The 24,393-nt window shown below is 44.2% G+C and overlaps 1 protein-coding gene across 1 annotated transcript in view; it reads right to left on the reverse strand.

Moving 5' to 3' along the window:
• Positions 1–24,393, reverse strand: part of kcnh2b (potassium voltage-gated channel, subfamily H (eag-related), member 2b) — a 310,233-nt gene that overhangs the window by 6,035 nt on the left and 279,805 nt on the right. The window contains exons 8-19 of the mRNA XM_079489821.1: positions 24,039–24,218; positions 22,513–22,548; positions 20,694–20,800; positions 18,974–19,112; positions 18,111–18,265; positions 16,621–16,715; positions 14,665–14,805; positions 10,877–11,076; positions 4,637–4,889; positions 2,566–2,759; positions 1,992–2,097; positions 904–1,057 (exon numbers count right to left, since the gene is read on the reverse strand). Coding sequence (XP_079345947.1) covers positions 904–1,057; positions 1,992–2,097; positions 2,566–2,759; positions 4,637–4,889; positions 10,877–11,076; positions 14,665–14,805; positions 16,621–16,715; positions 18,111–18,265; positions 18,974–19,112; positions 20,694–20,800; positions 22,513–22,548; positions 24,039–24,218 — 1,760 coding nt within the window. The remainder of the gene's footprint in view (positions 1–903; positions 1,058–1,991; positions 2,098–2,565; positions 2,760–4,636; positions 4,890–10,876; positions 11,077–14,664; positions 14,806–16,620; positions 16,716–18,110; positions 18,266–18,973; positions 19,113–20,693; positions 20,801–22,512; positions 22,549–24,038; positions 24,219–24,393) is intronic.

The raw sequence follows: 24,393 nt of genomic DNA on the forward strand, positions 1-24,393 counted from the left end.
GACAATATTGCAGCTTAAAGAGCTTTATTAAAGGTATATTCAGTGATTTGACTTAATTCAAATATCACTTATTTTTTCTGGATAATCCTCCCTACTATAGAGTGTGCTGACCATATAAGGAAATCCTCCCTGTCCCCAGTGAGCCCCTGGGGTCAAAAAACCCTAGTTTCAGTTTTGGTGGCGGGTGGCAAAACCTTCATCCAATCAGGATGAGAGGGGCCTTCCTCCAATCATGATCGAGTGGGGGCGGGCCTTGGTGCACATGCTGTTGGCCTGTTGCACTTCCCCCCACTGTAGAGCGTGCATGTGCACATTTTGTTACCGGGGCGGACTGGGTGGTTTTCCAAATCACCCAAATCACTGAATTGAAATGAGTTGGACTGGAAATATCTGAGTGTTGGTTTAAAATCAAAACTTTGGAAACACGTTTGAGGGACATAAATATTAAATTAAAACTTGTTTTCATGCAAGAGCAAACATGATGCCAGACCTCTGTCTGGCAATTACAGCAGAGTAACAACATCACAGTGTCTCCATCTCCTCGGGATGAATTACTTGCAGATGGAGGCTGAGAACAAACACGACGACATCTAAAGCCTTCTAGGCTCTTTTAGAAATGGGAGAGAACGTGGAGAGAAAGTGATCTTCTGTCTGGCTTTTTGGAGGTAGCAATCTACCTACTAGTGATCTATTGTAGATCTGTTGTTTTTTGATGATTTAAAAAATATTCTGGAAAATATCGGGAACTGTAAGTAATAAATGATACAAAAACAAAGGAAACGTGTTAAAAAGTGTCTGTGACCCAAAATTGGTCCCAACTCTATGTGGGAAACATTGCGTTAGTGTGTGTGTGTGTGTGTGTGTGTGTGTGTGTGTGTGTGTGTGTGTGTGTGTGTGTAGAACTCTACCTCATCACCACTGGAGTGGGAGGAGACTGAGCTGCGACGCTCCTCCCACTCTGGCTTCAGCAGGGCCTGTTTGTGATTGCCGGCCGACTCCCTCCGTCTCCGCCGCACGTGCTTCTGGCTCTTTTTAATCTCCCCTGCGTCTGCACTATCTGGACGGGGTGGAGAGAAAAAGTCATCACGTTTTACTTACATTAGAAATGTTGAGTATGGGTCCCCAGCATGTAGAAACTGCTGGATGCTAACTTGCATATGTTGAGCAATTTTCATAATTGGCATAATATGTGACCATACCATTAACAACCTATAGAAGACAAAAAATAATAATCATCATGCTTTATGTAGCATGTGACGTGTCAAACTAGGGGGTTTTCATTATGCTGAATCCATTCCAAGCATTAGTTTTGCAAAAAAAAACACTCCTTGGGCTAAAAACGGCCATAGCCTTCATCACAAATGTGATGTCAGCACAGTGGCTATGGCCGTTTTTAGCCCAAGGAGTGTTTTTTTTTGCAAAAGTAAAAGTATTGCCAAAGTATTGCCATCAAAATGTACTCAATATACAGAATGTCTAATTTCAAATGTCTAAAAATCTTTTGAAAATAGCCTATCTACAATCTACTACGATCTACTTAAATGGCCGAAATGTACTGTAGATATAGGGCTGAAGTGGCTAATGTATGTTTTGTAATAATAATCAAAATATAAAAAGTAACTAGCAACACAAGTTTCCAAATAATTGTAGTGGAGTAAAAGTACAATATTTGCATCTAAAATGTAGTGGAGTAGAAGTAAAAGTACTGACATTTTGAAATGCTCCAGTAAAGTAAAAGTACCTCAAAATTGTACAGTACTTATGTAAATGTAATTAGTTACTTTCCACCACTGACTCTACGCCAGATGGAACATGGCAAATATGTCAAAGATGGCCGATACATAACAATTAGGATCGCTCGCATCGACGTGTTTAATTATCAAACCAATCAATCACATGGTCAGTGATACTAAATTACATCACACCCAGACACTCAAGAGCGTTTGTCGTTGTAACGTGTGAATGTGATGAATGATCCGCTGAGGGCTCACCTTTCTCTGTACGCCGCCTGAACGACAACTTGCGTCTCCGCAGTTTGTTGAACCCCACGCCGTCGCCGGAGTCATCGCCGCTCGGAGAGCCTGGAATCATGTTGGTCTGAGTGGATGAAACGTGAGATGTTAAACTGTCTTTTATAATATAATGTCAACAAAACCCCATTAGTTAGTTAAAGATGGAGTGCTGTGATTTCCCCCCCCCCCTGAAACATTTTAGTCCAAAAAAGTGTACAGAAAGTGTTTGGCCACACTCACCAGTTACCCACCCATACCTAGTTTTCACCTTAGCACCACCCACCTGAACTTAAGCCCCACCCACCGCTGTTGTTGTATGATAATGGGGGAGGGGTTAGTGTTATGATGTCACTAAATAGTTGTATTTCGATTGAGACTTTTGACTCAAAAGCTTTCAGCTTTCAGGAAGAAACCAAAAATACACTGGTAAGACATATTTGAATATTATAACCACACCTGGGTGTCTATTAGTTTAGAGTAATGGTGCTCCAGGTCTAAATTATTCCAAAAAAGAAAGAAAAACTACAGTACTGCGAGTACAGTTCAAACTCACGTCACGGAGGTTGAATGTGATTTCCAGGTTGGCCCAGAAGTTCTCACAGAACTCGGGGTACATGTCCAGGACCTCCAGAACATCTTCTCTGTGGATCTTATGGAGGTCACAGTAGGTCAGAGCCCTCACATCAGCGTTGGACTTGCCCGGTTTGGCGTACAGGTTGATGGGCTCCCCGAAGATGTCATTTTTCCCTGTGAAGTAGAGAAGGTTAAAACATCTAAGAGCTTGACTCAAAAGCGAGGTTAGGGTTAGTGCATGTTACTATCTAGTATCTAGTAACATTCAGCTTGACAAGTGGGCGTAAGTAGTTGCCTTGACAGACAGACTCATCTAGCCAATCAGCGTAACAAAAAGCTGACGTCACCATAGTGCTAGTGCTATGCACGTAGAGCTGTTTTTATCTTTTCTGTGGAAACTTAAACTTGTTGAGTCGAGGGCAGCCATTGTTGTGTTTAAAGTACTGCAGCATGTATGTTACGTCACCATATACACATGGACCAATCAAGAGGGTGCTTTTCACTGTTACCCCCTTTCCACCAAAAGAACGTCGGTTCAGAACCAGTGCGGTTCTGAACCTTGGTGCTTTTTGCGAACCAGTCGCGAACCGGCTGTATTTCCACCAGATTGACCCCGGTTATTTTGGTGGCGCTATTGTACCTAAACACAAAATGTTGAAAAGCAAAAGGATCCGTCATACACGCAGACACCCGAGGGCGTTGCACAACACAAGCCGATGTAAACAGTATCCACGAGGTTGTGATGTTACTGTAGGGTTACAAGTTATTACAACTATCAGATACGCCCCGCAAGCCTCAGCTGGATTCTGGATCGCGATGCATCCGTACGTTTGGATCGTTTTGAACGTGAAACGAATTTTTGTTCCCTGCATGCTTTCAAGCATAGAATATCTGCGAACGTTCATGCTGTTAATGCAGACATTTATTTTTAGTTTCTTTAGTTTATTGATTATTTGCTCTGCCGTTCGAGTGAACCCAGCTTTCGCCAACTCTTCTACCAATGCCGAATATAATTTGGCCTTTCTCTGGGTACTCTCCAACTTCTCCTGAAACTCAGGAGATGCCCAGACGGACAACAAACACTCTGTTTCTTCATCAGACCATTGCACATTCATTTTTGCGGCTTCGTTTATCTGTTATGTTATGTTATGTTGCGTGTGTCTGCGTCCTCCCAAGTTCCAACCCACTGACAAGTTCCAACCTACTGACACACCCACTTATATCGTCTCGGTTCACAAAGCGCTGCGTGCAATTACAAAGCTGAAGCACCGTTTTGTGGTTCACATTGGGAACAAACGTTTATGGTTCGGAACCAACTAATTTTCAGTGGAAACACTCTGAAGTAGTTCAATATTTGGCGGGAAGAAAGAACCGAACCGGTTCAACCCCGGTGGAAAAGGGGCCTGTACGGACAGCAATTTATTGGCCCGATCATTTTCTCATTTCTCCAGCTTCCGCATACACTCTGCCCATGGGCCGAGGTCCAGACTCATAAGCCAAAGTCAGGCTAGTTTCTTTCAATACACAATGCAACATGTTGCTTCAAGGCAGTAGTAGTAAGACTCTATGTTTACCAGTAGGGGGCACTATCAACCAATCTACACATTTGTATGCAGTCCTTATTGAGTACTAAGAGTATTAAAACATTCATGTTGGTTAAATCTCTTAGAGAAGTACTCTACTGTCAGAGGAATTCTCTACCAAAACAAACCACAAACTTAGATAAAAAAAAAATTGTTGATCTTACACAAAAGATATGTCATAGGATCTCTGTAAAAGAGATACTGTAAGTCTTTGGTTTAACATGTGATGTAATGGGCCTCTAATGGAAGACAACCTGCCTCACAAATATTACGGGAATATTCCTTTAGTTTTTTCTTGTGCTGCAAGCAATAATACGATATCAGACGTGTGAGCTTTTAAACAGAAATGATCACCAAGATGCTCAATAATTGGGTGCAGTGCCATTCAAATGTGTTAACCCCAACACCTCCATTCCTCATAAAAAAAATAAACACCAAAACAAGCCACCATCTGAAAAACATTTTTACCTAAGATGGCTACCACCACATCCCCTCTCAGGATCTCTATGGACCCTCTGGATATGAAGTAGATGGCGGTGAGGACATCTCCGGCATGGACCAGTGTATCCCCCGGGGGTGCATGGGTGGTCTTGAACTTCATGGCCAGAGCCCTGAGGCAGCCCTTGGTAGAGCCTTTAAATGCCTTGCAGTTCTGCAGCAACGTGCGGTTCAGATGGAGGCAGATGTCAGCCTGGAGACACTCGGGGAAGCCTTTCAGCACCTTCGAGAGGAGAGGAGAAGCAGAGAGTACATACTGTAAGGGGTGGCAAAAAGAAGCATATATCACTTAAGCCCCATTTCCAAAATATCAAAAAGTAGCTCAGTCGGTAGAGCTCTTGCCTTTGGACCACAAGGTCATTGGTTTGGTTCCTGGTACCGCCAACTCAGTGTATGAGTAGCACGGCTTGATTGAAGCAAGTCGTGCGGTAAGTACTGGGAGCTGATGGTAGATGTGGCGCTCTACCTCAGCAATCAATCTCCCAGGGTCTAGCACCCTGTAACGGGGACAGACTCCCGCGTGTTACCCGTCGATAGAATAGAATACTTTATTGGAAGTTACAGTTACAGGCAAATTACAAAAGTGTCGTCAATTTAGAAAACGCCAAAGTGGACTATACGCAAAAAAGCGTCTCGGGCTCGGGCTGTCTCGGGCTGTTCCCCGCACAAGTTTGTGAACGATATAAAACTTTCCTGCGTCTACATTGCGGTTATGTTAATTATGTATGCTGTATACACGAGACCGGTAAACTGCTCCGCTTTCAAGAAACGCTGTAGTACACATGGCTGGCCTGTAGATGGCCACCAAAAAAAAAGAAAAAGCTTATTCTGGTATTTCACACAGGTGTTGCCAAATAACTAATTATCGTGCCAGTCAGATGCGCATATGACATATCTAGGTCATATCAATTTAATCAGCAGAGCAGTGCTGCTTCTCTCTCTGAGTCTGCACACACTGACTGACCAGCTAAAGTTTATGCCTACTTTAAACCATAATATGACAAACCTTGGATTAATTCTTCTGAAAACGAGCAGCAAGCACAAAGTAAGTGATTCACACAGGTGGGCATTATTGGAAATGGATGCAACGCGCAAACGAGTAGCCTATTTATTTTTTAACATGCAGCACCCCTCTCCCTCTCTCTCCCTCTCCCTAGCTCTCTCTCTTTCTCTCTCTCTCTCCCTCTCTCTCTCTCTCTCTCTCTCCCCCTCTCTCTCTCCCCCTCTCTCGTGCGCACTGCTGCTGTGACTGTGATTTATAGACATTATGTGCAAATATAAAATAGCTGTGATACTTATATGTAAGTGGTTATGGTGAAATAAACCATTAACACTGGTTAGTTTGGAGGGGGCGACGGGACTATGACATCACCGTTTCAGCAAATTAGGCGGCATTTGCTATACACACGGAGACGAAAAGTCGCGTCTCCAAACTTTCCCACTCTGGAAGGTAGTTTCAAAATTAACCGCTTAAGTCCCCCAAAACGCCGTCTCCGTGTGACAAAAAGGGCAGATCGGCTAATTACTTGCCCGAGTAACACAGAAATCGTCCTCGCCTGTACCGGCTCTCAGCCTCATTTCCAAAATTGCAGTTTCTTTCGCCTATAATGACATTAATGACATGCCCAAAATAGGGATGCCAGGTAGGAGGGAGAAAACACATTACATAAACAGTTATATATCATGGTAATATAGGTGCATTTTATTGCGCATTGTTAGAAAACACAAAATACAGCTTTTATGTTCATTACAGCTTTTATAACACAGTTAATTAACTTTAAGATTCTGGCTATCGTTTATAGTTTGTTAGAAATATGAGATTTCTCATCTTTCTAAACATTGGGGGGACACGTAGATATTAACATGAAATGTGCAAACCAAAAAGTCCCTTTGTTTGTTTAAATGGTCATCTGAGATGTTTAGATACGTCACTGCAAAGTGAGTCAAAGTCACCGACGGGTCACAGGTGTTGAGTGAAACAGAGCCGGCAGGAACGCAGCTCCTAATTAATGATGGTTGCAATTTTAATGAGATCTGTGAAAATGGGCTCTTCCATTGTTCTACAGCTCATTGGCCCAGAACCAGACGTGACCTAAAACACTCACAGGTCACCTCAGCTATGTATGTCTGCTAGAAGGCTGCGTAATTCTCTCTTTATCCTTACCTCTCTCTCTCTCTCTCTCTCTCTCTCTCTGTGACTATACTTAGATCAGGGATCTGCAACCTTTTTCAAATGAAGTGCCATGTTTCTATTTTCTAGACATGTCAGTGTGCCATGTCAACATACATTTTAATGACACCACATCGCAAATTCCAACATATTTTGATTGTCCACGAAGATAACATGTTTTAAATATTTTCTTTCACATTGGTATAATGATCATTAGACTCAATAACCCAGCTATCTCCCAGACTCCAGGCCCGGATTTAACCAGCTCCACTGGAGGGGGCAGGAGGAAATTCTAAGGGGGGGGGGGGGGGTGGGGGCGGCACTCCCCAGACCAGTCGAGTCTGGGGAGTGTCCAGTCGAGTGCTCCAGTTTTATTTTATGCGAGTAGTCTTCCTGAAGTGACCAGGTATCATCATTCCCGCTTTCAATAAACGTGTTGCTATTCTAAATAAACTCTGGTAGTATTGCGATGTACTGGATTATGCTGAGAGGGATGAGTCGACGTCATCAGCCTTAATTGTTTGTGTTGTGCTTACCGAAGTGGCAGATGAACTGTTGTTGAAATTAATATATCTATGCATTAGGATCTACAATATACCCCCCCCCCCCCCCCCCTCCACAGCTGCTGTTTACCATGTAATGTGAATGCACAAAGCGAGCGTTCTGTATATGTTATAATCACTTTGTGCATGCAATGTATGGTTGGAGCTGAAGACATGTGTGTGTGTCTCACACTCTCAGTCTTATGTTCAACTTGTAAGGACCTTAAGATCCATTCCCCATCTTAAGGTCCTTACAGACTTGGTACAGTTGGGTGCCACCGATATTGTCCCTTATCATTTGACCCATTTAGGCCTGACCTCAAAATTTAAAAAAATCCTAAATCCTCCAGTTTTCTGAAATAAATATTTTCGCGATTTTTCAAAAATAGCAGACCTACAAGCTCGTAGCGCGCCACTCGGTGGCGCGCTATGAGCTTGTAGATCTGTTATTTTTCAATAGCTAAATTATAACATAATGTTTAAAACACCAAAAGGGGTTCCCGCCCAAATTGGGTTAACTGTCCTTTTGCGCAGATCACGCAAACCTCAGCAAAAAGAAAAGGACAATATCGATGGCCTCCAACTGTAGGTTTGTTTTGTGCGATTAAATCGAAAGGTTTCTGTCATCATGATTACACCGATTCTACACACAATGCAAATACAGTATACCACCAATAAAGTCATGAACGAATGACCCATCAATGGATAGTTTTGAGACGAAATATTCAATGGCGATTTACGAATCGTTTATTCGTCACACATTTTGTGTGTGTGAAGATCTGTAGCCTTATCATTTTTATTCCTGTAATAAAGACTACATCGGTCACGGCTAATTAACCACTTTCACCCTATTTTGGGTATGTCATTATAGGAAAAAAGAAAATTGTGGAATCCAAAAATGTACATATATTGTTTTTACAGAAATACACATTGCATCGCGGACTTGCAGATCAACTATTTTCCACAACTGTTATCCAATACTTATACTACTATTAGTATTAATAATTATACTTTGCATATACTGTACAGTGAAATTAGTCATTAGTCCTACAACCTATTTCAAACCCTCACCCTAACCCTAACCTCCCACGGGGCAGCACACCTAAACCTAACCTTAACCCTCTCCCAACCCTTAACACACCCCTCACCAACCTTAATCCGGTCGTTTTAACGCACCCCTCACCAACCTTAATCCGGTCGTTTTAACGCACCCCTCACCAACCTTAATCCGGTCGTTTTAACGCACCCCTCACCAACCTTAATCCGGTCGTTTTAACGCACCCCTCACCAACCTTAATCCGGTCGTTTTAACGCACCCCTCACCAACCTTAATCCGGTCGTTTTAACGCACCCCTCACCAACCTTAATCCCGTCGTCTTAACGCACCCCTCACCAACCTTAATCCGGTCGTCTTAAAGCACCCCTCACCAACCTTATGTCTAACCAATGCTATGTCTAACCAAAGGATGCCTCCCTAGTGGGCAGCTACGTGGGTAGTGCCTCGGGGAGCAGGTAGGGACACTTGGACACAAAGACCAAGGACCTTCTGTTTCCCAGGTGGCCTCTCTACACGCTCAGCTACGGTTGCAGTGGTTAAAGATGTACTTTTTCTGTTTTGTAGCCTATGTGTCTGGACTCTCTGGAGTTAACATTACTGAGTCTAATAGACCCCCGGGTGTGGTTATAATATTCAAATGTCTTCCCTGTGTATTTTTGGTTTCTTCCTGGAAGCTGAAAGCCTTTGAGTCAAAAGGCGCAAGCAAGGCCTGGGCCTTGGCCCACTTAATGAGCAGAGGGAGCCGCAGGGGTGCAGTTTTGGGGTGGCAAAGTAAAGGACGTAGGGGCTATAATAGGCTATTTCATTTATGGTCACAGTCAGACCATGGATTATGTGACTAACTAGCCGTATGTGAAATAACACTCACATTGATGTATCAAATTCTATTCAAGGACATGCAGAGCAAATTAGAGGGGCAGGCTGAAATGTCCAAAAGGGCACATCAGTTGCCGGGTTTCTAGCCAGATTTAGAAATCTGTCTAGATTCTTGGTTCATAATCTTAGTTTCATCATTTGAACCAAGAGTTGAGATGATGATGAACTTTCACATTTATGTTGGGGGACTTTGCACCCCAACTTTTATGAGGATACTTATATGCTTCTGCAGTGTATCGTGGAAAATAAATGAGACTGTCAAGACACTGATTAGATTTATATGATCCAGCTGGCCCTTCAGGATGGAGCCTATAGAATGTTCAATGCCATTTTGATTATGCTATGTTCTTCTTGGTAGACTAGCACCCCCGAGACTTTAAAAACTAGGTCCCTGACCGCCCAGAACAAATTAGTTCGATTAATACTCAAGCACGATCCCATAACTCACCTTGAACAACCTGAAATGGCTCAGTGTAGAGGAGAGAGTGACCCAAATCAAGATGTGCATGGTCAGGTGCATAGGCTTTTATATTATTTAATTATAACCAATCTCAGTAATTATTTTTTACAAAAGTCAGTAATGTTCACGGCCACATTACAAGGGAAAGATCCACTTCTTGTCAGATTTCAGAGAAACATTGGGCAAAAAGTCTTCCCTAAAGGGGTGGTTAAGCAGAGTCTAGGTCTAGATTAATTTGTCTTTCTTTTCTTTGTCAAGCCTGTTATTTTCATTTCTTAATAGTCATTATGTATTTATATTGTTTTCGTACTGTCACATGACATACTACATTAGCACATACTGTACAATGTACAGTATGCCATTGAGCCCCATTATACATTTCTCAAATTTGAAAGCACTATATTTCTAAAACTATGAAACATTTCAAAGATTTATTTTCAGGCAAACATGTCCACCGTAAGATGAACCTAAATAGGTTTGAATGGGGTTTCTAGGTGTAAGTATGTAGGACTAGTAGCATGCCAAAGTTTGTGCTATTGCCATTGAGAATGCATTGGGCGTTTAAGTTAAATACGGGGGGGGACATAATTTCTCTTTCATAATTTCTCTTACCTGTACCTTTGGAATACCTATTCCAAAGGTACATTATATATTTAAACTATTTTCAGCAATGGTACACTTCTTTTTTCAGCGGGTAGATCTTGTTGAGCTGGTCATTTTGAAAGTAGATCTCACGTCATAAATGTGTGGGCACCCCTGCTGTACATGGACCGCAAAAGGCTTATTGTAGCCAAGTTCTGCTGGGTTTTCTTGTTTCTGTGGGATATAACGCAACGTTGAGGTCATGCACAATCATGCACAAGGGTGTGTGGAGGTCAAGCATGTATCATCTACTCTGAATGTGTGTGTGTGTGTGGTTGTGTGTCTATTTCAAAATGCTCATATCAACTACGTGTGTGTGTGTGTGTGTGTGTGTGTGTGTGTGTGTGTGTGTGTGTGTGTGTGTGTGTGTGTGCGTGCGTGCGTGCGTGCGTGCGTGCGTGCGTGCGTGCGTGCGTGCGTGCGTGCGTGCGTGCGTGCGTGTGTTCACACATGTGATACTCACAGCGTTCATGTCGATGCCGTTGGTGTAGGACCAGGCATGTTGGAAGTACTCCTCCAGCCGCTGTCGGAGCGGGTTTGGGATCTGGTGGAAGCGGATGAACTCGCGCACACGCAGCATCTGGGTGTGGTAGCGCGCCGTTCCCGAATACAACCTCTGGATGATGGCCGACACGTTCCCAAAGATGCTGGCATACATCAGGGCTGGTGGGAGGGGTAGAAAAACACAGATTTAATTGAACTGAAGGGGGATACTACTTAACTAGGGGGATGCCATACTGTGTGTCGTATAGGCTCAGTTTGTCACCTCTCCCTTCACTTTCAGTAGATCCCATGATCTTTTGTGGCCAGATTTCTGGGGTCTAGTAAGACTTTAGTAAATTATAATAAAGAAATTACCGTACGATTTTGAAAAAACAATTACATATTTAGCCCCCCTGTCAAAAACAGCTAAAATCATAAAAATGAAAGAAAGCAGCAAATGAAAAATAAAATAAAAAATCAAGACTCAACTTTTACTTTCTCTAACAACCTAAAACATGAACCTTGGTTGAAAAAAACCCAAAGTTGTCCTTTAACATTGAACGCCAATTAAGGATTAAGGAAATCCCATTGTGCCAAAAACGCCTTTTACGTGTTTTTGGGCTTTGTATTAATTCATAAAATTAGGGCGGCACACCCGGTTGCAGCGGCTACTCCAGATCATGTTGTTTGAAACACCTTGCACCACAATCAATATGCATGCAGGACAGGTCCAATAACGACGCTGTGTCTACTGCCCTGTTTGGCATTAACACACCTGAAAAACAATGCAGTTCATTGACGTCAGCTCTGCATTTAACACTACAATATATAGTATCCAGTAACTGGAGAGCCGGTAGTCTGACTCCAAATTGTGCACCTTCAGGCCAGTCAGTTAGGAGGTAAAACACAGTTGGAGTCAGACTGCCGGCTCTCCCCAGGGTTGCGTGCTCTGTCCACTCCTGTTCACCTTTCTGACAACTCAAGACTGTCCTGCCAGGACCATGCAGTTCCAAATCACATCATAACATTCCGCAGACGACACGACAGTCGTGGGTCTTGTCACGAAAGGTAATGATACACGGTACAGAGAGGAGGTGGAGCAAGTAACAACTTATCCTTAAAAGTGCATACATGTTTAATGTGGAGATGGTTATTAGAGGCACACATCGTGCTCACCATCAACGGCACTGCTGTGGAAAGAGTTCCCAGCACTAAAGGTGCATTCACACCTGAAGATATATATTTGTTTCAAGTCGCTTCAAGCGCTACACTGTTCCTTCGCTCCACCTCACTCTCTTCCATGCGAGATCTGAAGCTCTCCCTCGAGTGGTGGATTATATTATTTTTGTATTTATTATTGATATAACATTTCTTATTTTTTTTAATATTTAGTTTTTGGCTTTTGTGCCTTTGTTGATAGTTACAGTGAATACAGACAGGAAAGAGGAAGAGACAGACATGCAGCAAAGGTCGTCATGAACTGTACTCGAACACGCGACACGCTGTCAGGCCAGAGCCTATATGTGGCATGCGCCTGGACCATTAGGCCAGCGGCTTTTCAGAGTAATATCTGTCTCATTTGCTGGGCACTCTAGCGTCTTTATTTTGAAAAATTCCGGCAAGTTCCAGGTGCTGATTTGAACACCTCAGATCTCACTAAGAAAGCCCAGAAATGCCTACACATTCTGCAGATGAACCATTGAGAGCATGGCTGAGGGAAGTAGGGGTGCTGGGGGGGCTGTAGCACCCCCTCCCCCCAGGCACAGCCCCCCCTCGAACAGGAGGAGAAGAAGAAAAATAATAATAAAATATGCTGTATCACAGTATTGGCACCTTATCCTGGTTAATTGCCTGTGTCAGTTCGTTCATATAACTTGCGTGTGGAGAGGGAAAGTAAAGGCCACGTTTGCGCGTGAAAATGCGCGAAAATGCGCGTGCATGATGCGCGTGCACGCGCATTTCTGCGGCGCGCGCTATGCGCGCGCACCCCCTACTAGACGCTCAGCCCCTGCGAGTGTAAAGTACTTCCCGCGGGCCTGATTGAGAGCATCCTTCTGGTGAACTACATCACTGTCTGGTATGTGAACTGTACAGCCACTGGCCACATGTCTGTCTGGTATGGGAACTGTACAGCCGCTGCCCACACATCTGTCTGGTATATGGGAACTGTACAGCCGCTGGCCACACATCTGTCTGGTATGTGAACTGTACAGCCGCTGGCCACACGTCCCTCCAGAAGATAGTGAAAGCGGGAGGAAGTGGGTGAAATCAGTGGTTGTCCAGTCCAGTGATTTTGCACAATAAATGCGCAAAATATCTGGACACATGTGCGTAACTATATGTGCACATCTGTTGTTCACATATCTCCAGACAAGATATAGGCGGTGTAGGTTGGGCGCCGTCTTATATATCTGTAAATGTACACATTTCCACATCTACTGTCTGTGTCCCCTCGTGTCCCATACAATATGGAGATGTCTGTCTGTCTGTCTGTCTGTCAGTCAGTCAGTCAGTCAGTCAGTCAGTCAGTCAGTCAGTCAGTCAGTCAGTCAGTCAGTCAGTCAGTCAGTCAGTCAGTCAGTCAGTCAGTCAGTCAGTCAGTCAGTCTGTCTGTCTGTCTGTCTGTCATCGTTCCCAATCGCCCTAGTATCAATGAAGAGCTGATAAAGCAATTCAAATGCATTCTCTAGGGTCTCAAAGAAGAAGGAATAAAACGTTATAGAAGATATTTGAGCTCTCTTCCTTGTAAGTATGGACACATTTCCATATCTACTGTCTGTGTCCCCTCGTGTCCCATACAATATGGAGATCTGTCTGTCTGTCTGTCTGTCTGTCTGTCTGTCTGTGTCCCTGTTATACCCATACAATATGGAGATCAGTCAGTCAGTCAGTCAGTCAGTCAGTCAGTCTGTCTGTCTGTCTGTCTGTCTGTCTGTCTGTCTGTCTGTCTGTCTGTCTGTCTGTCTGTCTGTCATCGTTCCCAATCGCCCTAGTATCAATAAAGAGCTGATAAAGCAATTCAAATTCATTCTCTAGGGTCTCAAAGAAGAAGGAATAAAACCTTATAGAAGATATTTGAGCTCTCTTCCTTGTAAGTATAGACCTTGCTTTAGCTCTTTGCATAATTTGATGTGCACAGTGAGTTACTGATAAAGTAGAATATTAATAATAAAAGGGATATTAAAATCTAGATTACGACATAGATATTAAAATATATTACAAATCTGGGCGACATGGGGGGCTCAAGCAGTAATTAACCGTACCAATACATTTAATGTCATGGGTTCAAATCTGCCTGAAAGCCGAGTCGCCTCTTATCTCCTCGCTCCCTTTCTTGCTTTACCGTTATGTAATTTAGCACGCACACGCGCAAATGTGCACACACACGCGTACGTGTGCACACACACACACACGCGTACGTGCATGTGGCCAAATGCAAGAAGAGGGGCTCCAACCAAAAAAGATTGGAAGGAACCACTGTAATAATGCAAAGTTTGCAATAACATAATAGCCATGCAGAGGCAAGGAGGCAACCAGGTGCTCAGGAGGTGTACAGGTATAAAAAATGTAGTAAAAAGGTGCTCCTGGGATCAATCGGGATAACACATCGATATAGAGCAAAGAGGAGATCCGGGCACACTTAATGTTAAAAGGAGGAAAACTTTATTGAACCGTGTGCCCGGATCTCCTCTTTGCTCTATATCAACATAATAGCCATGTCAAGTATATGTAGCCTAATGTCATTTTTCCAAACAGTGACACACTTACATCCTATGAGCATGACGCAGATGGAGAAGATCTTCTCAGAGTTGGTGTTTGGAGATACATTCCCGAAGCCCACGCTGGTCAGACTGCTGAAGGTGAAATATAAGGCAGTCACGTACTTGTCCTTGATGGAGGGCCCAGAACCTGCCATAGAAGAATCACACCAACGACTTCAAACCTTTTGATCCTCAAGTCATTTAACCACTTAAACCTACAGTTGGAGGCCATCGATATTGTCCTTTTCTTTTTGCTGAGGTTTGCGTGATCTGCGCAAAAGGACAGTTAACCCATTTTGGGCGGGAACCCCATTTGGTGTTTTAAACTATGTTATAATTTAGCTATTGAAAAATAGCAAATATTTATTTCAGAAAACTGGAGGATTTAGAAGGATTTTTTTAAATTTTGAGGTCAGGCCTAAATGGGTCAAATGATAAGGGACAATATCGGTGGCACCCAACTGTACACAGTATTATACTTCACAGCAAGGGGCCCCATCCTGTTCGCATTAATCGCGAGGGTCCTATTTTACACCGGGTGCAAGACAGTGACCCGATCTTCTGCCCATGGATATGTTGGACTTAAAAGGAGGTGTGGTCTGCCACGGTGCTATCTTATAGCGAGAAGAGTAAAAAAGCGATTACACCACTATGGGTCTTCAAACCAACACAGGCCCCCAACGCAGTATTTGATTAAAAGAGCATAATGCAAACACACTAGCTGCTTGCAATCAAAAATCCATTCCCAACGGCCGATAAACCATTTTCAAGCAGTTGTTTTTCATTAATCCTATGAATAAGAAATCAAAAAGTTGCCGTTGCTATGCATCTCCAAAGATGAGCGGTGACGAGAGAGCAGGAGAGAAAGATAGACTTTAATGCTGATAGAATACAAGTTCAAATATACCTTTCGTCACCCTTTAAAAGAAGCATGAATCAATGGCATCGACTGTCTTTATCCGTACTGAAAAGTCAGCAGTAACAAATTTAAATCCTGCCCTCTCTGTCATAATGATTTTCCTCAAAATGCCAGTTTCCCCCATCTCCTGAAATCATTATCACATTATTAAAGCCACGTTGCAAGCTTGTAGAAAGGTTATTTTCACAATCTCAAATACAAAAAGGATTATAGGGTTTATGGCAATCTAAGTACCTGACTGTGAGTCACGCCGGACCCCAACTTTTGCATTAATCTGATTGTTTGTGTACAGTGTGAGACAGCGGAGGAGGCGGTCACACATTGAGAGTAGATCACCGGTAGGTCGGATGATTTTAAAACCTTTAATATTCTGAAGTTGTCCGCTATTTTGTCGGTAAAATAAAGTAACAAGTAACAAGCCCATTTAAATTGAAGTAATTGTAACGTTTTATTGAATCGGAAAACGTAATTAGTATACACTACTAGTTACCACAAAATGTAGTGGTGCCGTTGGCATTACAGTAACACATTACTTGGTAATGCGTTAACACCTTGGAGGCCCAGGGCGGAGTTCTCCGTCCAAGTTCAAGGTCATGGTCAAGTGCCCAACACGGAGATTGATAAACAGGACGGAGATTAATGATAACAAAACCGTTCGCATCGCTCTAGAGCCTTGGAGCGTTTGTTGCCCGATCCGTTGACGTGTCAAAAAGTGACACGTCATCGAAAATCTCCCCTAGCTGACGAAAACGAAAATCTTAAAACGATCATAACTCCCGATCTAAATCATCCCGTCTAATTCTGAAAAAAGATCCTGTGTTTGACGGCCTTCCGCGGTCCAGTCGCTTGTCGCGATAGATGTATTATTACCTCCCGTTGTTGTCTAGAGTGGTGTGGCTATTGTTAGCTGCTACACAGACATGCACACCAGCTTCCGGTGTGCCGGTAAAAGTGGTCCGTGCGCTACAAATGATGGGCACCCTGGATGAAATGGATTAAATAGTTCCGGGCCTCTAAGGTGTTTTAATGATGTTTTCTCAGTACCTGGGATGGAGTCATTGTAATGCTTTCCCAGAGACTCTCCCAGAGAGTGGAGCCAACCGATGGAACCGTTCCTCTCTACGCTGCCAATGGCATACCTGGACAGAGTAAAGACAGCACACATCATTATTGATTTCAGCAACAATCAAGGTTTCATACTGATATATAGATTCCATATATTGTATTATGAATGACAAGATTCCACTGAGAGTGGATTGTAGAGCCTGGCAAATGTAACCGAATGGAGAAAAGTCGTTTTAACATTTTATCATTTTATCATTCTTTTTTTATTATATTTTTTTCAGGGCAGTGTCCAGTCAGGGATGAGATAGACCAGTGGTTCCCAAACTTTTTCACGTCAAGGACCCCCAAATTGACACTAATGAGCCCGCGGACCTGCATTTGAAAAATATATGCCAGGGACCGCCATAAGAGAAGATTTTGACGGCTCTAGCGGTGATTCTCAACCCGTTTAATTTCAAGGACCCCCAGTTTGACATGCATTAGTATACGGATGCCCATTTAATGGCATTTCTATCTCTGGGACCCCCAATTTATATTGTAAAATCAATGCTAATTTAACTCTGAGAGTGTACAAATGGAACCAAATGGACCCTAGCGGGTCCATTTGGTTCCATTTGTATACTCTCTGAGTTACAGACCCATAAGGGTCCATTTGGTTCCAAATTATCATTTAGCTGGGTCCCCCCTGCAACTCCCTCAAGTACCCCTGGGTCCCCCCTGCAACTCCCTCAAGTACCCCTGGGTCCCCCCTGCAACTCCCTCAAGTACCCCTGGGTCCACCCTGCAACTCCCTCAAGTACCCCTGGGTCCCCCCTGCAACTCCCTCAAGTACCCCTGGGTCCCCCCTGCAACTCCCTCAAGTACCCCTGGGTCCCCCCTGCAACTCCCTCAAGTACCCCTGGGTCCCCCCTGCAACTCCCTCAAGTACCCCTGGGTCCCCCCTGCAACTCCCTCAAGTACCCCTGGGTCCCCCTTGCAACTCCCTCAAGTACCCCTGGGTCCCCCTTGCAACTCCCTCAAGTACCCCTGGGTCCCCCCTGCAACTCCCTCAAGTACCCCTGGGTCCCCCTTGCAACTCCCTCAAGTACCCCTGGGTCCCCCCCTGCAACTCCCTCAAGTACCCCTGGGTCCCCCTTGCAACTCCCTCAAGTACCCCTGGGTCCCCCTTGCAACTCCCTCAAGTACCCCTGGGTCCCCCTTGCAACTCCCTCAAGTACCCCTGGGTCCCCCTTGCAACTCCCTCAAGTACCCCAGGGTCCCCCCTGCAACTCCCTCAAGTACCCCTGGGTCCCCCCTGCAACTCCTTCAAGTACCCCTGGGTCCCCCCTGCAACTCCCTCAAGTACCCCTGGGGGTCCCCGGACCCCACTTTGGGAACCACTGGGATAGACGACCGACACACCAGGTGATCCAATTAACCTCCTGGCAGCATAGATAACGAGTAGGAGCTGGAGTTGTGTAATATCGTACCAGATGCAGGCCAGCCAATGAGCGATGAGGGCGAAGGTGCACATGAGGAGGAAGAGGACAGCGGCGCCGTACTCTGAGTAACGGTCCAACTTCCTGGCCACACGGACCAATCGCAGCAGGCGGGCCGTCTTCAGCAGACCAATCAGAGTCGTGGTCTGGTGATGATAATTGAGAAAAGTGGGGGGTCGAGAGAGAAAGAAAAACAAAGACAGATTGAATGATAGTGACAAGTAGACAAGACAGAGAGACGTAAAGAGGGACAGAGATAGATTTTAAAAGAAAGAAAAAATGGTCAAGACAATGGGAACCCTGCTGTTTGTTTGCAGGAAGGTCCTGGCCTTGTCTAGCGGTGATTCATTGCAGTTGCCTTACTGCCATTGCAACCAATAAAAGTAATACATTGTGTACAGCACAGAATGGTTGTCCAGTGAGAGCCTGAAGGCCAAGTAGGCTACACCCTGGCCAAGTTTTACTAAACTAGGATAATTTTTTTCTTCTTTATTATTGGCTCACAAGTATCAGGACAAAGGCTGCCATAACTGATTCCTTTAAACAAATAAGAACATTTTGTGATAGGTAATCTACACACACTTATTAAAAACACAGGGAGACTTATATTCATTCAACAATTACATAACACAACACAATTTTCTCAGAATTTTCTCAACACTATCTGTATCTGTCCTGTTTTTCCTACTGCAGTGCTGCTGCCTGCTATAACAACTTAATTTCCTTGTGGGAGCAATAAGGTTCTCTTTATACGCACGCACGCACGCACGCACGCACGCACGCACGCACGCACGCACACACGCACCTATGCCTTCATGCCATAGCTCCTCTCCCTCTATGCACACGTGTCTCACCTCTTCTCCGCTGCGGTAGATGAGCAGGTCGAAGGGGATGGCGGCCACCATGTCGATGAGGAACCAGCCCTTGAAGTAGTGCACGGCGATCCGCAGTGGGTGGCTGACCACCTCATCGTTGACATTCACGTATGTGGTCCTAAAAACAACAAGCATCACATCGTTGCGTATGTGGTCCTCAAAACAGTAATGACTGGCGGCTAATGGGCTCTATGGCAGTGATACTCAAACTCCGGGCCGCAGGCCACTTCAATTGGCGGGCCAATTTTGACTGGCCCGCCAATCCAATGTGCTTAATGTCCTGATTGTCACATATCTGACAAACTTTAAACTGAGCAAATTGGACCTGCCGTTCCAGAGATAACGGCCAAAACGTCTTGAAAACATCTTTAGTTTAATGTGGGCTAATGGTGTTTTTTTTTCTCTCTAGAAAGGCTGCTGTATCGATACAGCAGCACCACCACCATGAAATATCTGGGTGACGCAGTGTTGACAAACGTGCCTCTGTAACGTTATCAAAGCCCCCCTTGCAATGCACTCCCTTCCCAGGATGTTTACTGCAGAGTGGAGTAATATCTAGTAACTGCCTTCCATCTATATTTCACAAAGGTTTTGCTCTTGCCGTACGTTCCACTCCAAAAAAGCGCTTGAGAAACCAGTGCAATTCATCCAGACCAAAAGCAAAGCCCCCGCTGTTAATTTTGCATCGCATTGTAAACAGCTGTGCCTCGTTATAACCACACACGTTTCTAATTAGTCGCGAATCGTGATACTTTTCAGTTGTGTGGTACTTTTATATGGATTTAACTGTATCAGAAAGTTCTATCCAGACTATCCACAGTCCCATCTCCCAGTCACGGAGCTGGGACTGACACAGACTCCACAGTCCCATCTCCCAGTCACGGAGCTGGGACTGACACAGACTCCACAGTCCCATCTCCCAGTCACGGAGCTGGGACTGACACAGACTCCACAGTCCCATCTCCCAGTCACGGAGCTGGGACTGACACAGACTCCACAGTCCCATCTCCCAGTCACGGAGCTGGGACTGACACAGACTCCACAGTCCCATCTCCCAGTCACGGAGCTGGGACTGACACAGACTCCACAGTCCCATCTCCCAGTCACGGAGCTGGGACTGACACAGACTCCACAGTCCCATCTCCCAGTCACGGAGCTGGGACACAGACGCGACGAGTCGGCGATCAGCACGTTCATATCCAGCTAGAAGCCAGAAGTGTTGCCAGTATAGCTCTATGGCAGAAACAACACTGGTCCTTCCTGGCCAGTGTTGCCAAATCTTTTTATAAGCGATTTTGGGATTATTTTTGTAGATTGAAAAGAATATTGGGGGTCCTTTGCTCTTGGCATGAAAATGTTTGAGAACCACTGCTCTAAGACAATATTAGACAAAGTTTGAGCCACAAACACATTGCTCTCTCTCTTCTCCTTTTGCATAAATTAAATAGGCCTATTCATGATTCTGCTAATAGAGAAGTAGCCTATGTTAGTTTGTTTTATGGAAACAGTTGTTTGTGTTGAATGTGCTAATTGCACAGAATTATTCAAAACAGAGAAAATGGGCAAGCCATAAAAGAATGCACATTACACTTGTCTTTTCATGTCATTCGTGTGTGTGTGTGTGTGTGTGTGTGTGTGTGTGTGTGTGTGTGTGTGTGTGTGTGTGTGTGTGTGTGTGTGTGTGTGTGTGTGCTCTGACCTGAAGTTGATGAGGATGTCAATGATGAACATGATATCCACGATGAGGTCCACCACGTTCAGAGGAGAACAGGAGTAAATACAAGTCTGCATGACAACAACCTCCTCCTGTGAGGAGAGGAGAGGAGAGGAGAGGAGAGGAGAGGAGAGGAGAGGAGAGGAGAGGAGAGGAGAGGAGAGGAGAGAGGGACGAATGGCGCGCAAGGAATTATTAATCTGATTTAAATGTTATACATCACACTTCCTGACAGATTAACACTGAGCGTTTTGAGCTCATTTGCATATGTACAGTATACACAAAGTAACACCAATAAAGTGTACACGCAAAACAGTATAGAGCAGAAACTGTGTCCGTGCTAGAATCATGAATGAAAAATGAAAAAGACACAGATTTGTTTTTTTTGCTAAGACACAGGAATTTCCTAGAAAAACAGGTCATCGCAGACAGGAATAAATGAAGGGCTGAAGCTAGTGCGTGCGTGCGTGCGTGCGTGCCTTTGTCAGCTTAGAATTAGTGCTCTCAGTGTGTCTATTGCTGTATTACTCTTTATTGCGTTTTATGTCCTTATTTATGTCCTTTATTTAGTCACCACTATATTATTTTGAACACTGCTTTATTACTCTTTATTGCATTTTTTATGTCTTATAGTTATTGTTTTCTCTTTACGAGTATAATAACTCTAAAGCACTTACCGTGTTTCCAAAGTTCAATATGATAGTGTATTACTATTGTAGACAGACAAGTACTTAACCACTTAGTTAAGCCATATGTTATGCATCAGGGACTGGCCCGATAAAGTCAATGGAGGTGACGCAACTCTCTAATACAGTGGTTTTCAATCAGTGGTCCGGGGACCACCAGTGGAACTTGAGGGGGTTCCAGGTGGTCATTTGGTAACCAAATGGACCCTTATACTGTAGATCTTTAACTCTTGAGAGCGTAAAATGAAACCAAATGGACCCTCCTGGATCCATTTGGTTTCATTTTACACTTAATTTACAAGAAGTCTACACATTTAGAGATAATGTAGAAGATTTTATTTTATTTTGATTAACGTTTGCCTGTTGGTATCTCTCCTATGGTACCAAGTTCAAATTTGGATTTTGTCCACAATTCCATGCTGTTCAATACAATTGTGGACAAAATCCACCAACAACAAAATATTCTTGGGTCTGAGATGTTAAATGTCATCAAAATGGCGGTTCCGTGGCTCAAATGCTGAATAAATAATGGGCCTTAATATGAAAAGGGTTGAAAACCACTGCTCTAATTGTCACGATGCGACTCAGATGTAGGACCCAAAATGCAGAACAGACTGGTAAAGGCAGGAGAGGTCAAATGCAGAGGCATTCATTCACCCAAAACTCAGGAATACATACAGGACAGGAGACACTACAGAACACCATAACAACAACTATACTCTAGCAGGGAACTGAGGGTTTAAGTAGGCAGGGATAACCAGACACAGGTGGTAATCAACATAGGGATTGGCTGGGAGACTAACAGGACACAGGTGGAGAACACTAGTAATATGCCTATCTCACAGAATTTCCCCGCCCCCTTAATACGCCCCCTTTCCGCGTTAGTGGTGATAGCGTGACATCACTCCATAGACACTGCATGTTAACAGAGGTAATTTAAGAAGTCTACAACTTTTGTTTTCTCAAGGTAAGGTTTGTTCTATCTGTTCGAGCTGATTTACCATCTTGTTTGCTAAATAATAATATTGGTCTGTCACATTTTTACATTAGAAAATGTACTTAGATTCTCCAGAGAAAAAAACATGTAAATGCTAATGTTAAATGACACCACTATTTACCGGAAGTGGGCGTGGCAAGCGGGCTGTGAGATAGGCCTGTAGGGTGAGACAACAACAGAGGTAACAAGGGTACAAGGACAACAGGAAACACTTCAAAATAAAGGTACACAAATAATAACACATCACCACAGATTAGAGTTCTCATCGGGCCTGAAAATTAAGGCCCGGCCCTACCCTACCCTAACTGGGTCGGCCCGAGGCCCGGCCCGACCCTAACAATTACCATAATGTCAGGCCCGAAAACCCGAAAAAGCCCGAGTGAAAAAAAAGAGAAAAAAAGGAAAAAGAAAAATGCCACTATATGGCCGCGGCGCCGTGGATTATTGAGACGACCGTGTCAGAGAACGCACTAATAGTCTAGTCGCCGAAATAAAGGATTTATGTAACTCACGTTAATTGGCTGATAATGTTCCATTTTCAACATTCTAATGGTTTCCAGCAATTTCCAGGGGTGAGTAAACATCTTCTGAATCAAAGTAGCAGCGATCCTCTGAAGTGACACAGTTAATTATGTCCAATAGGCTACTGGCAATATTATGACAATTGTCAATTTGGCTATAATCTACTAGGTTACTGTATAGTTTACATTAATCATTGCCTCTCAAACCCACATACCACGCGTAATGTGCGTTGCCTAACCTAAAGAACAGACATACAAACCATCAACATGCCGCTCGATGGCGTGTCGAGTCTGTCGACAGCTTGCAGATCTTTTATTTTGGGCAGTGGGCACACAACGAGGCGCGCTGCGCTACGATGGGGAAATTAAATAGCTGTAGGCTACAGCACGCTGCGATACGATTTGTAAACCAAATAGCTGTAGCCTACAGTGTGACTGTAACATTGCTTGGTCATCATGTAACTATATTACGTGCAGGCGCTTTCATAGTTATATGGAGCATTTACCGTTGATTAGGTAGCCTAATTTAGCTTATTCACCCAGCTGGGTTCAACGAGACAGCAGTGTCTCGTTAAGCCCCGACGTTTCCAAAACGAGCTATTGCGGATAAATCGATGGTCTTATAAAACATTTAAGCATATGGCAAGTTGACTTAAGTTATATAGTTGATGCTGAGCAGTAAGCAGCTCATTTGGTTGGCAAACCAGAGGCCAGCCAGCGGTAGCAAGTTCAACAACCACCGTTCTATTCTGTCACTTTGGTGCGCTGCTGCCTGCTGCTGATCATCGCCTCCTCCTCCTTCAGTCACATATAGTATAATAGCCTAAACTGTAAAAGTTAATCGCCAACATTCACCAGCTCAGCCCTCTTCATATTAAATAAATACATTACACAAACAACAGAATTGTTATTTTTGTTATAATAAAATTATTAAAAAAAAAAGAAATCACGGAAAATCACAGAGCCCGAGGCTCGGCCCGGCCCGACTAATTATTGTGCATTTTGGGCCCGGCCCTACCCGAAAATGTCGGGCCGGGTCGGGCCGGGCCGGATTCGGGCAGAGATTGAGAACTCTACCACAGATCATGACACTAATTAATAGAAGGCTGAACCACACGTTGCCCACCTGGTCACTGAGCAGGAAAGCAGCAGAGTAGGGCGTGAGGATGGCCGTGTATATGACCAGCAGCAGGATGAGCCAGTCCCACACCGCCTTGAAGGGGCTGTAGTGAAGCACCGTCCACTTGTGGATGCGAGGAGCCTGCAGCTTGTACTCTGGAAGGACGTCTGCACCCAGAGACAACACCTGGACAGAGACAGAGAGAGGAGAGGAATACATGGGAAAGAAGGGGTAGAAACTTAGATTTCGTCTCACAGCGGTTATACCTGTAACATTGATGTGTCATCTTGTAGAGTATTACAGAGATTTCCCTGTGCAACAGCACACACACACACACACACACACACACACACACACACAC

Source organism: Electrona antarctica, assembly GCF_951216825.1.
Source record: "Electrona antarctica genome assembly, chromosome: 20".
NCBI lineage: Eukaryota > Metazoa > Chordata > Actinopteri > Myctophiformes > Myctophidae > Electrona > Electrona antarctica.